The 17,384-nt window shown below is 44.0% G+C and overlaps 1 protein-coding gene across 2 annotated transcripts in view; it reads right to left on the bottom strand.

Annotated features, from left to right (window-relative positions):
- Positions 1 to 17,384, bottom strand: part of PRDM16 (PR/SET domain 16) — a gene marked incomplete at both ends in the record, with an annotated part of 335,264 nt that overhangs the window by 152,018 nt on the left and 165,862 nt on the right. For both annotated transcript variants that reach the window (XM_082493700.1, XM_082493701.1), the window contains one exon: positions 8,846 to 8,896. In XM_082493700.1, coding sequence (XP_082349826.1) covers positions 8,846 to 8,896 — 51 coding nt within the window. The remainder of the gene's footprint in view (positions 1 to 8,845; positions 8,897 to 17,384) is intronic.

Here is a 17,384-nt window from a genome sequence, read left to right as displayed (position 1 = left end):
AAAGGGAACGAACTGAATTTGCTTCTGAAGTGCTGCTATCGCATGCTGACATTGCCATGGGTAAAGACAGAACGTACTACTGAACATCACTGAGTAGTTGACTTCTAGGAATTATTTTTCTCCCCAAACTACCCTATGAAAAATAAATTTGGGGTTTTATTCAAACACATATTTTATAATCTCATAAAAACCTCATCTAATCTAAAACCCCATCTAACCGGCATCATCAAAATATACTGCACTCCTGGCACGTGCGTGGGACAACAGGCATATCTTTACTGCTCTGTAAACCCTTGATATATTTCTAGAGCAAAATATGGAAAAAAAGAAAAAGAACAGAAGCATTTTCTGGTTTTGCGATGATATATATATTTAATTATAGGTCACTGGCATCCAGTTCCCCGCTTTTTGGCTTTTCTTTTTTTTTTTCTTTTTAAAGCAGCACCATAGGTGCTAGGAGCCAACTTCAAGTCGCCCTCTCTGCTACTCCCCCCTTTTCTTTCCCCCCCAATTACTGTCCAGGTTTTTCTTTTTAGCTAGCGAGCTCTAATAGGCCTCCTACCTGATATATATTCTCTTTAACAGCTGCACAACGTGATTAACCGAATACTGCGCACACCTCAGGATCACAGATTATATTAATAGAACCATCTGGCCTCTATAATGTATGTAATGTATACAATAAATCCCGAGTCCAAATTTCACTCCAGAACAGAAACCTGTCCCACTCGGTGCAATCCGTTCTTACAGCACTGATGTATATTCCCGGGACTGCGTAAATAACCGGTGGCAACACGCACGCGGGCGCGCTCGCAGCCCCCTCCTTGGCTGCAGCATCCCCTACAGTCTCCTCGCGCTCCCGCTCCCTCCCACGGCTGGTTCCGAATCCCGAGCGAACTCCGGGAATGTCCCACGGCTGGTTCCGAATCCCGGGACCGCCTCCCGGCACGCTCGCCCGCCGCAGCCAAGGAGGGGGGGGGGGGGGGGTTACCTTCGAAGCTAACATACAGTTTTGAAATCCCAGAGGCTATCATTCCAAAATTTGTGATGTTTTGTCTACTCTGGTGATTTAAGGTTTGTCAGAAAATGTCAGAAAGGCCACGAGGCCAAGGGCTTCCTGATGACTGAGGATTTTCTTTCACATGACCTTCCTGCGGTTGATTTTGGGCTCCAGACAGTGCTGCCTTCAGCTCTGACAGGGGCCGGCTGGCAGCAGATTCATGGGGATCTCTGGGGCATTCTGGCATTTTTAAACTGAGTAGAGGCTGTAATACCTCCTAATCATCCAGAATACTATTTCACTAGTAATCGTCTCACAGGCGGTACGTAAATGCCAGTCTTTCGGTTTGCAGTTCGTTTCGTTAGCAGAAAAAAAGAGTGTGTGCTCAAAGGTATGCACACAATTAAAAACATACCTTGATTCAAATGAATAAACACGTATGTAGAGTATTTTTAATTTCCCACGTGTGTTTTTTCAACAAGGAATCATTTAAATTAATTATATATACACAGAGAGAAGCGGAATTGTGACCAAAGTGTTAAAACCGTTAATGCGTGCTTGGGATCGGTTTCACCAACACCAGTCGCAGAGCGCTCACTCACCGGGACACGGGGGCTTCACACTCTTCAGGAAGCCCTGAGCTATAAAAAAGTGTATAAATCTTAAATTTGCATACATCTTTTCCAATTACTCAGCCAGAATGCCCTACCGAGTCTCCTCTACCCACATTGTTCTACATAGGGCTACGAAGACGATGAGGGCACTGGAGCGTCTTTCTCATGGGGAGAGGCTGAGGGAATTGGGGCTGTTCAGTCTGGAGAAGAGAAGGCTGAGGGGGATCTTATCAACGCTTATCAATGCTTAAAGGGCGGGTGCCGGGGGATGGGAACAGGCTTTTCCAGTGGTGCCCAGTGACAGGACAGGAGGGAACGGGCACAAACATGACCATGGGCAGTTCCATCCCAACCCGAGGAGGGACTTCTGTGGGGGCGGCAGAGCACTGGCACAGCTGCCCAGAGAGGGGGGGAGTCTCCCCTTCTGGAGCCATTCCAAACCCGCCTGGAGGTGTCCTGTGCCACTGCTGGAGGTGCCCCTGCTCTGGCGGGGGGTGGCACTGGGGGGCTCCAGAGGGCCCCTCCAACCCCGACCAGTCGGGGGTTCTGGGATTCTGCGGCACTGCCGGGCATCGCCAGCCGAGCAGCCGGTGCCAGAAAATGCCGTTCTCCGGGCGAGTTACCCAACGGCACAGCTCGACCGAGACAGGGAGATGCCGTGAGGATGAAAGACCATTGACCGTGCTGTTCTGTGAATACTCAGCAACGGAACGCAAGATATTTGGAAGCACTTACCAAAAAAAAAAAGGAATCAAACTAATTCCTTGAGCATCCAGCTAATGAATTACCATTTCTGCTCTAACGAGATGAGGTTGCGCTGATGCTGAAATATGACCCTGACACTTATTATAAATTACTAGTGGAGTGGTTTTGGCCTTTTTCCCCCTCAAGCAGACCACTGGTCGGGCACAGGGCTTAAACAAGGCAGCAATCTGGACATGACTACTTCTGACACTTCCCATTCGGAGACGCAGCAGATCACCGACGCAGAGCCGCGCCAGGGGGTTGGGTTGGGTCATCAAGGGAAGCGCCTCCTGCCTCCTCGCTTCCAAAAAAGGGTAGCGGGTTTTGTTAATAAGTTGAGGCCACCATAAAGTCTGCGTGTTTACGTTGAGATGCATTATAAGAAGACAAGGTGACCTCTCATAACTGCCTATGCCTGAAGTTAAACGGACACTTTTATCTTAAGAGATACTGTTCAACAGAGATGCGTGTCATTGGGAGCAGTGTGTATAAATAGCTCAGCAGTACATTTCGGACACTCTCAGCTACAGCAATTCACTTATTCACGGAAGTAAGACAGCAGCTTATAAATTAGTGCTAAAAGAACAAATCAGCGTCACTGCTCTGAGGTTTGCGCTGGTGGCTGTGGCGATTTAGGTATGAACTCGCCTAGAGCGGACGGGAGGAAAAGAACCAACTTAATTTACAAGAAGGTCTTATTTAAAATTGTATGAGGAGTTCACACCGTATCCATACTGTGCATTAAACTTGCCAACAGAGAACACGGGAAACTGCCCCTAACCGCCCCAACCACCTGTCCCACTGGCACCACTGGCAATGGAGACCTGTGCCGGGGCACGCTGTTTACATCTTGCTGCGATGCACGTGGCTATAGTTGACTCGAATGTAGTAGAGATACGGCGAGAGCAAACTTAACCACTGCTAGTCGTCTTAACTTGGTCTGATTTATAGGTTCAAAACCCCCGGAGGCCTTTTATGGAATCATTTGTCATACACACACTCTATACAACCAAGCCCAAACATCTGTATCACTGAAATTAAATGTGCAACGTTATTCCTGCAAAAAACTTAACCACCACTTTCTTCGCCGACTTTTCTGCGCCAGCCTTACACCTTTTTTTTTACTTTACATGCTGCATTTCTGCAAAATCAAGGATGCAAACTTCTTAGAAGTACTTAGTTTCCATGGAAACCTAAGCTGACCGCAACATTATTGTTCTCAAGAGGGAACTGACTTTACTATATGTTCATTCACTGAATTAATGGACTCCTGGTTCTTTTATTAGCAGCTCTCTAACAATGGAAAGAGAGAAATGTTATAAAAAAGACTCTCAGACAACTGTCCACTCTTTTGTCCGGGGCTTATTGGAATGACGCAAAGTCTATTCAAGAAAAGATTATAAAAATCAACTCAAAGCTGCCTCTGTTTGTGGCAGCTAAACATACCTTTATTTCATAAAGATACAACCTATAAAGCAAGCAAATTAAAGCTCGCTCTTAAATAGTAACTGTAAGGCGGTGATCATGTGGAAACCGGACTTTCACTGTGATAACTGGGTGTTGTTACACAATCTCTCAGGGTTTTGTGAAGCACCATTAACCTCCAGGTTTGGTCGCCGTGCAGCGCTGTCTGCCAGCTCTCGATAGCCTGGTACGTTTTATAAGGACACGCTCTCCTTTTTTAAGCTCACGTTAAGCACAGAAAAGCAAGTGGTGTTTTAAAGATAATTCAGTCTGGTTAATAGCGTGAATTCTCAGTAAGTATGACGAGTGTTTTAAAACCACTAAAATTGGGGGTTTCTTCCCTATACAGAACTGAAAGATGAAGAAGTATCACTGAAATACGCATTTGTCAATCTTCACTGACAATTCTAGAACACCTTTCATTAGCTATAGATAATAAAACCTTTCATAAGGTATAGTAAATGCAGAAATGCAAATGTACTTTGTGCGAAGTGCTGCAAAGCCAGGAACTTTAAACAGCTCCAGTTAAAATCTGCGAGTCAATCTCCCCCTGCGTGTATAACATTATGACAGACTGTGCTCAGGCCGGAGGCGCTACGGCCCGGCTCGTAATTGCTGCACAAAAGACAGTTAACAGTTCCCTTGCTCTTCTCTAACTACCTTCCTGACTGCTTATTGAAGTCTGATTTCTTACTCCTCTGGGTCATCATTCATCAGCCCTACAGGTCCCGCCGGGAGAGACCGGCCAGACCTCGCCATATCCCTCGTTGCCAGAGGCCATTTCTGACGGCCCATGATATAGAAAATGTCTTCACAGCAATCCAGTGGGACAAACTATGGTTATAATACCCAAATAATCATTTTGCAAATTATCATAATTATCAATCAATCATCTTGTGCGAACAATGTGTTTCTGAAGTATCAGATGGTTCCTGTGACCTGTAGCGTTTTGTATATAATAATAAACCTGCAGAGATTTATGGCCCTATCCCGCTTTCTATCTGCAGTAACAAAACATTAGTTGGCTTTTACTTTTGTTTCAGGAATAAAAGCTCCCCATCTACCCAGGTTCCTTGTTTACTGCTTGATGCTTTCTAAGATTTCGAATCTCACCCAATTTTCTAAAGTAACCTTATTTTAAAAAAAAATCTGCGTGATGGGAGAGTAGAGAATAAATGACCGTGCTGAATAAATGAGTTTATCGTGTCACCAGCATTATGTTACCAGTTCCCGGTATCTTGCTACGTAAGTACAAAGTCAGCCAAAGCAGGGGAAAAAATTGGTTTTGTCTTCAGTTTTTGTTGTTGTGTTTTGTACAATTCCAGATTGAATCCAGCTCTTTTGAAGCTGATAGCATCTCCCGCTCCCTGTGTAGCACATTCTTGTTAATGGATAAATTCGAGCTCTCCAGAAAGTCAAAGAATAAATTTAAAGCCTTTTGCCAAATGCCTATCCTATTGGATTTTGATAAGACGGCTATTGAGCTTTAATAATGTCTTCTATCCTTTTTCAGCTGGCCCTTAACATGTCTCTTTATTTGTCCCTAAAGCCTCTTCAGCGATGCCTTTTTATTACAAGTCTCTCAGCTTGCTCTCGAGGGAGACAGGGTCGACAAGAGTGATAGATAGATAACTCTATAGATTATCTCCCACAGATGTTTTCTCTCCAGTAGCCCCTCAGGCTATTCCCTCTAAGTAAACAGAAACTAAATAGAGAGTCTACTGAAGAGAGAAGTCCCTGAGGTCTCCTGTCACCGCGGTCAGACAAGCAGCCCATCCGAGGAGGTCGGCATGGGGCTCTATACACAGAGCCTCCTTCAACCCCGGCCTCAAACCGCCATCCAAAGTGACTTTTAGAGGAGGGATAAATACACCTAGCGTCGCTCCTTGGAAAAAAGGTGTCTCGTCATGGACACTGGCCTTGTTTCCTGCCGGAGGAAGTCTGAATCTTTCATCTCCCTCTCAAAGTTAAACCAAAATGACAGCGAAGATAATGATAACAAGCTGATTTTTTGCAATGATGTACTAAATGCAGTGGAGAAGCTTAGGAAATTCAGAGCAATAGAACACGTGAGCTGCTCTCTAGGCAAAATAAACAGACTGCAGGAAGATGGCTTGGACAAAAAAGACGTTTGGGAATATGGGACAATCTGCCCACAGGTATAACTTACATATTTGTGCGCATCTCTGAATGTATGCATTCAGTTCACTAAAAAAGGGAATCTCCTGGTTTAGCATTACTTTCACAATCGATTATTTAAAATTAAACAAACGGGACGAGGAGCTGGTGTATATTTGTGCAAGTTAAACCAAGTATCAGCAAGCAAAGCAGATAAAAGAAAGACTTGGTAGGAGCACACCACGTCTCAGTCTGTGGCACCGCACATTACCAGACACAGAAAAATGATCCTGGATATAGAGCCTTTAACCATATTGCTAGAAATCTTAATTCTTGTGAGACAACCGCTAACAAACAAATCAGCTTCCTGGTGTTAGTGGTGCCAGCAGAAATAACAGTACTACAAACTGAAAAATACTGGACATAGTGGGAAAATACTTCTTATTTTGCTCCAAGCCAAAAAAGGGCTTGCTTTATGATACAATATAATAGTGTCTGCTACGCTACGTCTTCAGACTTTTCACTGCCTTTTCCTCTGTGAAAAGTTACATCATCAAGCATTTTTTTTCTGGCAGCTTAACAGCAGAAATAATATTGGGGTCAGTATTTAGAGCAGAGACTGCTCCCTGTGCATCTTTCTATACCCCTCACCGCTATCACGCTCCCCTTCCCCGCTCTGTTGGTTTTTTTTTTACCGTTTTACAGATTTTCTCAGTATTCTAGAGATTTTTTTTCTCCTTCTAGTCCTTGTTACTGCCCAATTCTGAACCTGTGACACAGCAGTCACTCAAATGAGCCACTGAAAATTACGGTCCCTCTGTTTGGCTCCGACTCCCTTTTCTCCTAGTTTAAATTCGCCCACCCACTACAGTTACATTTGTCTTCAGTCACCTTCTCACCACCACCTTATCTCTGAAGAAATAGGAATAAATTGAAGTCAAATCTCAACTATTGTGTCTTCAGGGATATGACAACTGAATGATTTAGAGAGGTTGGAAAAGGAAATCTTCTCCCCAGAGGGTTTTGTACCACTGGAGCAAAATGCTAGAGTACTACTTACAAACAATTTTAAGATACTACAAAAAATTGTACAGAATGATTTTTCATTCTTTATTTTTCATTTTTTTCTGACTGAGAAGCTGTCTAGCAGTAGTCTTTTCACAAGCCATAAAGTTTAGACTTGAACTCTTTACCTTACTGCTTTGACCTTTTTTACCCCAGCTGTAAAACCCTACTGCCCATCCTTCAATAAATTTATCACCTCATAAACTCCCACTAGTGCTTCTCTACAATGCATTTAAAAGACAGAAGTGGAAGGCCAGTCCTTCCCCCTTGTCAAATATCATAATTGTCCAGTTTTATACCTGCTGTACAGGAAAATATTTCAGGACTCGGTGTTTTTCAAAGACCTGTGGGTTTTGCAACATTCTCCTTTGAAACAGAAGTAATGAAGTTTAAATACAAACCCGCGTATTGACATATAAAGCTGCCAGTCTAACGCTGCCTTCTACCCCGGCTTCATACAAAGCCCGCTCGCTCCGGGGTCATGCAGATTCTGCGAGGAAGGGATGTAGGATTTTATTGTGATATTGTAATTAAAGACTGAGAAAGAAAGAGCTGAGCGGTCCTGAGCCATGGAGAATTTACTCCATCCTTGGGATAAGCGCGTCGTGATAATAAGAACCTGCCACCTTGTCACCACGTCTGTTCAGACAAAAGGATCCCACAGAGGCAGAGACAAACACCAAATGAGTTATGGAGATGAACAAGGTAAAAAGTTCAGCAGTATTGCGATAGGTCCTTTGCAAGGTCATTGGATGGTCAAAGGACGCCTCATGTTGGCAGCCCGGCTGTCTAAAATAAAAGCTTATTTTTCTCGACATGCGAAGACTAGAATGGTCTATACCGGACATGTGTCTAAATATCTTTTCCCAAACTAACTTTGGAGCCTGACAAGTATTATATTTCACTTTGTTTGGCAGAGTGAAGCAAGTGTTTCCTTTTAGCTTTCAGAGTTAAGGAGCAGCATTGCAGCTCGCCTGAGCAGATGAATAAAAACGGCAGTCGTTGCAAGTTCCAATTTAAAATATGTTCCACTTTCAAAAACTCATATTTTATGAACGGGACTGTGAATATCCATTATAAGGCAATTGCATATGAAAAGAATTACAGCTAGCTCATTATTTCGACGGGGACGCACGACCTCGAGACATCTAGAGAGGCTATAATCAAATATGGCTTGTAACACTTCACTTTAGTAAAGCCGTTAACCAAAAGATAGCCACGGAAAGAATGTCGTTTTAGTGCTGCTGAGAATAACCCCAACCAAAATAGTAGACTGGCTACTGAAATATGTAGTGCCGAGGCTGCCTCACAGCTACTATGAAGAAATTTATACAGCTGGGCTGTATTTGGAACCCATCTTCCTCTGGTCAGTATTATAGTTTAAGCAACACAATGTGATGAAAAGCGCCGGTAATACATCATATGAGTCAAATTTTATCCTTTCGTGTATCTCTTCCTTTTCCCTTGGACTTCACATAAGCCGCATTTACATGGTGAAGCGACCTCTAAAAATTTAGCACTTTTAACAAAGGACCAACATTTGCTTTTACTGGAAAAGAGGTAAATGAGGTTTTTCGATTTGGATTGGTAGCTGTTCATATTGTAGCTGAATCAAGGAACACTTTAAACTATTATTTTCTTTTTCATAAGTACCGGAATCACAAAAAGACAGAAAAATATGCCAATACAACCACAATACTTAGTCCATAAAAGCAACAGCAAATATTGGAAAACTTTCACAATACACACCTTTGTTCAAAAGTAAGTAGAGAAAAAAGCGTCTAGGTGTATTTCAAAGCCAGAGAGAAAACACCTTGCGTAAGATTGATCCATAGCCTACCTTTTTTATATTGCCCTCTTGGGAGGTCACCTCGGGATCAGTCAGTATTTGCTATGAAAAAACAAAACAGAAAGAAAATTAATTTGAATTGCAACTAAGAATGTTATAAAATAATACTTATTATTATTATTACTATTACTACTACTACTGTTATTATTATTATTATTGTTGTTGTTGTTATTGTTATTGTTATTATTGTTATTATTATATTTAAAGGCCAAAACTCTCAACTGCAACAGAGCAACACAGACATTTTGGAAGTTGGATGGAAGGCTTATACCAGAGCTACTATTATATTCTCCCACACATGTTGAGGTTTTCTGTAGCATCTATAAATAATTCCTTTAGATCTGGCTGACGAGAACACGTGTTTCTTTCCCAAATGGGAGGTGATGTACAGTACGGGCACTAAGGATGGAGACCTGTGGGGTCTCCAAAAGCGAGTGCCTCCAAAGCGGGTGACCCAAGCCAGCCACCAGCGCCCTGGCCAGCTCAGAGGACCGGTGACAGGGGCAGGCCTGGTGACAACCGTGCTCCCAGCGTCCCCGTGTGACGCCGGAGGCATCTTCCACCTCACAAAGATGAATGCTCGTGCCTCCTGTGGCCGGGTGCTCAGCCAAGAACTTCACAGCACACCAGTAGCTGTACCCCAACGGCAGGGACCGCCCGTGGGGCCGGGGATGCTTTGGCACCTCCGCGCTTCCCACAGCCGCCCAGGAAGCTCTTTCATTCCTCCTCCAACAGAGGTGCGGTGACACAAGTCATTAAGACGCTGCTGCGCTCTACCTCAGATCAGCCGTAGGTCAGCAGGCAGGCGGGGAGGGCAAGGACCTAACCGGGGTATCAGGCGGGACAGCCCCATCAGGATGAACATACTCTACGAGGACTTGACCGGGCAGCCGGACTCCGAGTACCCGAGTAGGCTCCCTGACCAGGGTGGGGATCTCAGAGGTCTAAGGTTAAACTTAGACTCCAGGTAGGCAAGACTTCCAGGCCCAGGAGATGTATGTCGGCTACCAAAGAAGAGTGGAAAAAAGCTCCAAGGAGCAGAGATGAAAATGCAGGGAAACCCAGGATAAAATGAGAACAGGCCAAGTCTTCTCCTGGTGGAAGCTGACTTCATTCTGACAAAATCAAGGAGGCGCTGCTGCGTTTCAGCAGCTGGGGATTTGGCACAAGGCTCTTGGGCCCCTTTGACCATGCCCAGGTGAGATCGACCAATTTACAAATTTCAGAAATGCTGGCAAATATCTGCAAGCTCAGCTGTAATAACACCGCGTCGTGTTTTGAATGGTAAGAATCCTACACCATGCTGTATTTTACAACAGCCCTAATAGATACTGAAATTGTGGTTTAGAAAGTAGCTGAAAGAAACAGGACCAAGAGGTGAATACCAGAGCAATAAACATCTGCCTGTTCCTGCGCGTGTGCGCGCACCTACACGCGCTGAAATCTCACCCCGAATTACTGGAAGTTAAGCATCGCGCGCAGTTAGAAGCACGTGTCACCAAGTTGCTGACTGTTCTCAAGCGCAGAGCACTCACAGCTCCCGATACTTTCACTGGGAACCACCGACCCTCAAAAGCCTTTTGAGAATTAGGCCATGAAACTTTCAGAGCTGTAATATAAATATTCCTATGCTAAATGACCTAAAAGGCTTCACAAATACTGCTGCTTCCAAATGAAGACACTTAACTATAATTATTATATGCAAAAAAATCTTTAAATACAATTGGTTAAGTATGTGCATTCAGAGTGCATAATCCACCCGTTCAACATGACCATAAACGTAGAGGGGAAAAAAAATTAAAATGAAGTGCAAATTGGGCTGTGGTATAGTCCTGTATAAACAGGCTTAAGAGTCAGGAATTCCTGAGTCTGAATCTGAATGCCAACACAAGCTTCCTTTTGTTGGTTTGGATAGATCTGCGCTCAAGGGGCAAGTTCTGTTTCTCAGACCGTATTTACTTTTTTTCCCCTTCAATTCATAGCAGATCCCAAATTTTAAAATTCTTAGAAAACAGAATTTCTGTAGAAACTATTTCACACATATTCACAAAGGGTACTGCTACAGAAAAGCACCAGTGGCTGTTTATCTAACCCTCCATTCAGAATATTCCAAAATGGCCGAGTATTTACAAGGTGAAATATTGTGTCAGTTTCCTCTGAGACAGAACTTCTGGGAAACAAACCCCGGTTTCATGAAGAGTTGTGATGGAACCATCTCCACACACAAAATATCAGAACATTTACATGTGGGAAAGCGTATGTTAGCAGTAATGGGAGATCAGAAACTGGCTTGGGACGATATTTTCCATCCCTCCTTTACACTGGACTTTTAAAAAGAAAGACGATGATGTCCAAAATGCAACAGTCGGGACTAAGTTCTGCCAGAGACCTTCTGCATCAGCTTGGACACGGCCCATAGCCTGAATTTCCTATTTGCCCATGTCAGTAGAAGACACTGAAGTTTGGCATTGAAATGGTTTGGCATTTGGCGAGGTGTGGGGTGTCCTGCGTACATGTAGGGACGGGGGACAGAACCCAGAACCTCCTGCTGCCAAACCAGCGCCTGGGCTCCGACGGAGCCCGCAGAAACCTTCCCAGGCCGCGGGAGGGTCCCAGCTCGGAATGAAAACTGCCCCAGAACACCTTTCTAGAGGGATGGAAACTCAGCAGCCAGACGAGGTACACCTACGCCGGCGTTCTGTAAGCTCAGAGGGGCAAAGATCTGTCCTGCCCATCACCCTCTGCAACCAAAGGAGGACCTGATGACAGCAGTACTGTGATGCAAATAGTACCTCCTAATTAAATGAGAAAGGGAGAAAGAGGGAAAGTAAGTACCAGATGCGATGTTTATTAATAAGAATAACAAAAGATACTTTGAAAATCTACTCATTGGGTAATTTTAGCTCAGGCTGGACTTCATCTTACGCGAATGCCATAAGACTAAATATAGCGCTTGACGTGTACAGTGGGCTGCGCTTTTGCAGTTAACACAGATGTTCTTAAATGTACTCAAAATTTACACCATATGCCTCTTCTATCAACTGATATGTTGATTTTAGCCAAAAGAAAGACAACATGTCAGCGGCGCAGCCATGTCAGAAAAACTTGTGCTTTAGGAATCTGGTCGGAGGTGTATCTCCTCCGACTGTTGATGAATTTCGCTGCATTTCATTTCCTGGATTCAGCGAACTGGTGGCAACAGAATCCCGACTTAGTTACATTAGTTAGGGATGTGCTATAATTTTTGCAAAGCCTCCTGAATGTATACTAAACATGTCAAGTAACACCATGTGATTCTTTTTGAAAAACAGTTTACAAGCTGGCATTCTCCAGCTGCAGTTAACCCTAATTTGATTACATTACTGAGACAGATCACAATGAGCTTATGTAAATAGTAACGTTATCCATTCATTCCGTGAGCTTGGATAAACTGTCATTTAAAAAAACAAAAAAAAAAAAACCCCAAAACTTAAATAGCATGGCTTGATGTGTTCAGCAAAGTCGAAAGGCAAAGAAGATGACAGACTAGAACCTGACCCTGCTGTATTGCTGTGAATCCGGATTTTTAAGAAGTATTTCCACATCTGCTCTGAGTTGGAAAGAGAAGAGGACGCCCAATAATTCTGCAGAAGTCCGTATGCAGATAGCACTTTTTCCAATAGCTCGTTCTTCGTTATCATCTGATTCTTTAGTAAGACCTCAATACAGCGCCGCTGCAGTCAGTGAGACGGACAGCTCAGCAAGCGTTTCAGTGTTTGAATGGGTGCTCAGGTGTCTGCCCGCGACGCCCGCACTTCCCAAGCTGTCCCGCTCTACGCCCGCTCTGTAGAGCCCCCTGCACCCCGCTCAGCCCCGCTCAGCCCCGCTCAGCACGGTGCGGACATCACTTCCAACTCTGGAACCCGCTGTGCTGCCTGCGCTGCCCTAACCCTGCCTCTTCTTCAGGGAACACCATGCAGCCCCGTCATAAAAAAAGCTACCTTGAAAACACTTATTTTGCCTGAAATTAGCTGAGGGACTCCGATTCCTACCTGCGCACAAGTTCACATTAATACTTCAGATGAAACCACAGGCTCTGTCCCTACTGTGCCTAATTTGCTGCTGTTAAGAGGTAAGGTACCCTGCTTGACTAAGACGCGATGAGGGCGCTCTCTGCATGACCACCCGGCGCGCACGCGGACAATGGGACGTGCAGAGCAAACATCTTCTTCCAGGCAGCTCGTTATGGGCTTTAAAAAATGCCTCAGCTGTGCTACTGAGAGACGTTCATACCAGCACAGCATCACACCAACCTCACGCTGCGCATCCTCATCGGTGTCTGCCACCGCCAGGGAATGGTCTCTAAGTAGGTAAAACCATTTGACCAGCTGCGACATGCACCAGTTGCAACACAACTGCGTAACTCCAGGGAGGACCTCTCCTGCCCGACACACAGAGAGTGAAATAAATCTGAAACAGAAACGTTCGCATACGTAAGTGCTTTTCTGGAGGGAGGCCAGGAGCACGAAGCACCTTGTGGGACAGAGCCCTCCAGCACAGTGCGGAGACTCCTCTCAGGTGCCGGTAGACATACCCACCTCCAGATGCCCCGTGCTGTGCTGCAGCACCTCCGTCTCTGCAGGAGAACTGACGCTCCCCTTGAAGCGGTTCCAGCGGAGGTTAGAGGTGGGATATGGGGGGTTTGGTATGAAAAAATGACTCTTCTCTCCAACTGCTGCTGGTACGTGTTGGCTCACTTGGGTTAACGTGTACAGAGATTCTTTAGAACGTTGCGCCCGTCTCTGTCTGGCTTTAGCAAGTATCACAGTAACGCTGTCACTCCCTGGTGCCCAAAACACCAACCAAACAAAAAAAAGCACATGAAGTATTTTTCATCGTTACTATTTACCCGAGACGTGCAAAGCCATTACTCATTCTGTTGCCAAATGCTGTTGCAGCGGCAGTACAGAGCCACCACCTCTGCCCTGAGCAGCTCTGCAGACTGCAAACAGCAAACGCGCAAGCAGGAAAAGGTTTGTTTATTTATTAACAATTTGCCAATTTTGAAGTGAAACCAAAAAGCTGATTTGTGCAAAGTGTAACACCTGTCACAACAGCGGTTGCTCTTCTTGTTCTTCCATGAAGTTTGGGATTATATATAAAAGTCTTCTATAGTATGTAGCCGGGTTACCAAAGACTCGCTGCTCCTTCCCAGCGATTCCTTCTATCGCATATTTTAGATACATCAGTAACCAAATGCAAACATTATCCTGCATAGCACAGAATTTCAAAACGGTACACAGAACCAATATAAGTTCCATTGAACTAATTTGCAAAAAATCATTACATTAATATAAAAAAATCGAACCGTACATTTTGTAAACTCTGACCAATCTGCGGAAGAAAAATATCTACCTGAAAAGCCTATAAATTGAGGTCCAAAGACTGAGTTGCCTGAAGTTATATGGTAAATCAGTGGCAAAATTCTCAACCTTCCACTCTCGCTAACAGACTATAGAGTCTCCCGATTGAATAATCTGGAATAATTAATAATCTGACCTACTGTCACCAAAGATATCAAGTCCTGAAATACAAACGGAACTATCAGTTCCCCCCTCCGCATGAATGTGCTTCATGAGCTACAATAGCTCGTGCAAAAAGCATTAAGGGTCTTAACCCACTTCATGATGTCATTTGAGCACTGGCAGGGAACGAGCTGTCTTAATATTCATTTTAATCCAGACGCTTTCTGTGTACATATTTTCACCTGTAGTTTGCATATCTGTTTGACCTTCCAGCACAAAGAGACACTCTTCATCTGAGCTTCCTGAAGTTCCTCAAATACTGATGATTGATGCCCATTTTTGATACTTGCACCTTTTGTCTTTATAACATCACTCAGCTAAGAAGCCCTGCCCAGGAACGCCTTTAAAACACGATCATCCCAAGACGCCCCAAAGTGGAGCTACAGAAAAGGTCAAAAACTATATATGCTGACGTAGACCGAATGAGTTGATCAAAAAGCACTGCAAAGCTCTTTGTGCATACGGGATTAACTCTGTCCTTAACAGACCTCGAAGGAGCGTGGGTTCAGGAGGACAGAAGAACCATATGAGCATGCTATGAAAGAAAATACATATAACATATACGTAAACCTATTCCAGGTTTACATTGTGTTTCTTTCCTGACATTTAGTTTTCCCCCGGGAAGCTGCCCCATCACTGCACAAACCGCCAAAGAATCAGCCTATTCAAAGCCTTCACCCTCCTCTGCAGTCCGGAGCGAGGAGGATGAGCAAGAGGAGCTTGTGCGAGCTGCGAATAGCGTGGCATGGGCTCACCCTGGTGATGGCTGTAAGCGCGGTGTTAAACTTCGCATTCAGGAGCTGGATCAGTCCTTTCAAACCCACCAGCTAACAACCCTACAATGGCAAAGGCACAGAGATGATGTCCTTTCCTAGTAAAGCCAGAAGAAGAAGGAACCTACAGAAAACCATTTCAACACTTCAGATTTTTTTCTATTAGCCATGTTTTTAAAATAGAGGGACTTTATAGCAATTCCCGGCCAACAATTTACCAAAATTTTACATTTTCTGTAAAAAGTAAAATTGTGAAGCCCTATTAACTTGAGGAAATTTTCAATATACTGTCTTGGGAATTTGAAACGAATGTGCCTGGAATTAAGAGGAAAGGGAGGAAAGCTCTTGTCTGAGAGGAAGAATTTCCTTTCCTGGCTGGTGAGTGAAGGAGGATGAACAGCACTACTCTGACTGGCAAGAAACAAGCCAAGGGCTGAAAAGAGCATAAAGAATAAACCAACCATTCACTGCTAAGGGCAACCCCAGCACAATTGGGAACACTGTAGAGCAGCCAAACTGTGGTTTGTGGACCAGTAACAGTCTGCAAAGCCGTGGTATGCACTCCACAGACCACTTTATAACCATTTATTTTTCAGTTGAAAGTCTGAACAAAAAGGTGGTACAGTGCTGCATGAAAAATGTTCAAAACGAGGAGGGATCCGTGGCCCACAATTTCTGGTAATCTGCCGCAGGGAACACCTCTGCACTTGCCCACGCCTGATGTCCTGCATGGCTTTACCGAGGAATTTTTCCCCACAAAATGTGGGGGTGAATCATCACAGGTTATTCCAAAGGGTGTTCAAAAGAAAGCACCATCCTAAGTCATCATTTAGTAAGAAATAGCACCTTCTTACCAGGCAAAACAAACTTCTGCGCACCCAGAAAGGTGCAGGAAAACATCAGGGGTAGTTAATGGTAAGAAGAATGAATGTCAAACATGAGGAATACGTTTAAGAACAAAGACTGCAAGAAAGAAAATAAACACGCAGTTTACATACATGGTATCGCAACTTCTGTATCACTTTTTAAAGACATAACTCCTCCGTGACATTGCGATCGAGTTCAACTGCAAACACCAGGAAGTTAAACAGAATCTAATGGAGAGCATTTGTAATAACTTCAATAAGCTGAGGACTTGAGACTTTCAGCCAAGACAAATACGAGAGGGTACTGATTAGTAAATGTCACCGTTTCTCTTGCCAAGCACTCAGTGACTGGTGATAGGAGAGTATTAAATATAATCTCACAGTCTTTAGGGGCTCTTTGATTTTATATTGCATTCTTATCAGGTTCTTAAAGTCCAGTGTTAATGAGCATGAGAAACGCACTTGATAGTTTGGCAGTTTTGCTAAAAGAGAACTCATTTCATTCATTGCATGTGTTCCTTGGATCCAAGGTGGAGATGCACTTCCCTTTCACATGGCGCCACATCCAACCTCCCTCTGGTCTTCTCCTCCATTTCAGCAATCCAGCATCACCTTTAGCAACCATCTATGTACTATCACTGTTCAAAATAGGTTTTACCGTCCACAGAAAATGAGACCTTTAAGGACCCTGGAGCGGAGAGGAAACATCTGCATAGTAAGCGCACACCCACCGCATCCCCCTCTTGCAACACAGAGTGATTCTTGAAAGAAGAGTAAGTCCCACTGAATATGATTCTTGAAAGAAGAGTAAGTCCCAATGAATAGCGTATGCCTGTAAGGCTTTTGCCTATTATTTTGCTCACTTCTTGAAACACCTTCCAGAAAAGAAATCTGTACCAGTCCGCACAAGGAAAAAAAGAGGTTTAAATTAATTATGATTTTCTTTTTAAAATACCCTTACAAATATTACCTTGAACTTCCTTTTTCCTGAAGGGAAATTCCATTATAAAACTGAATTCTGAAAAGATGAAAGGGACACTTCTCTCTACGTGCAGCGCTGCACAGTGTACAGTCACAGCATTAAAACAGAAGATGTAAGTATTGAATTGTATCTGTATTTACTCAGTTTGTTCATCTTCAAACCTGGGAACATGCCTAGACTTTTATGCTAAATAAAATATGAGCTCTTCTGACACAACGTGCTTCTGAACCACAAACCAGTTTCATCTTCAAGGAAGCAGTAGTGGAATGGAAGCTTCGGGTCATCACCTATAAATTCTGCCTGCCGCAGAACTGCATAAAACAATCACTTAATGTATCCAGAGCT

Source organism: Vanellus vanellus (assembly GCF_965231255.1).
Source record: "Vanellus vanellus genome assembly, chromosome: 20".
Taxonomy (NCBI): Eukaryota; Metazoa; Chordata; class Aves; order Charadriiformes; family Charadriidae; genus Vanellus; species Vanellus vanellus.
This window is presented reverse-complemented; position numbering and strand designations above follow the sequence as displayed.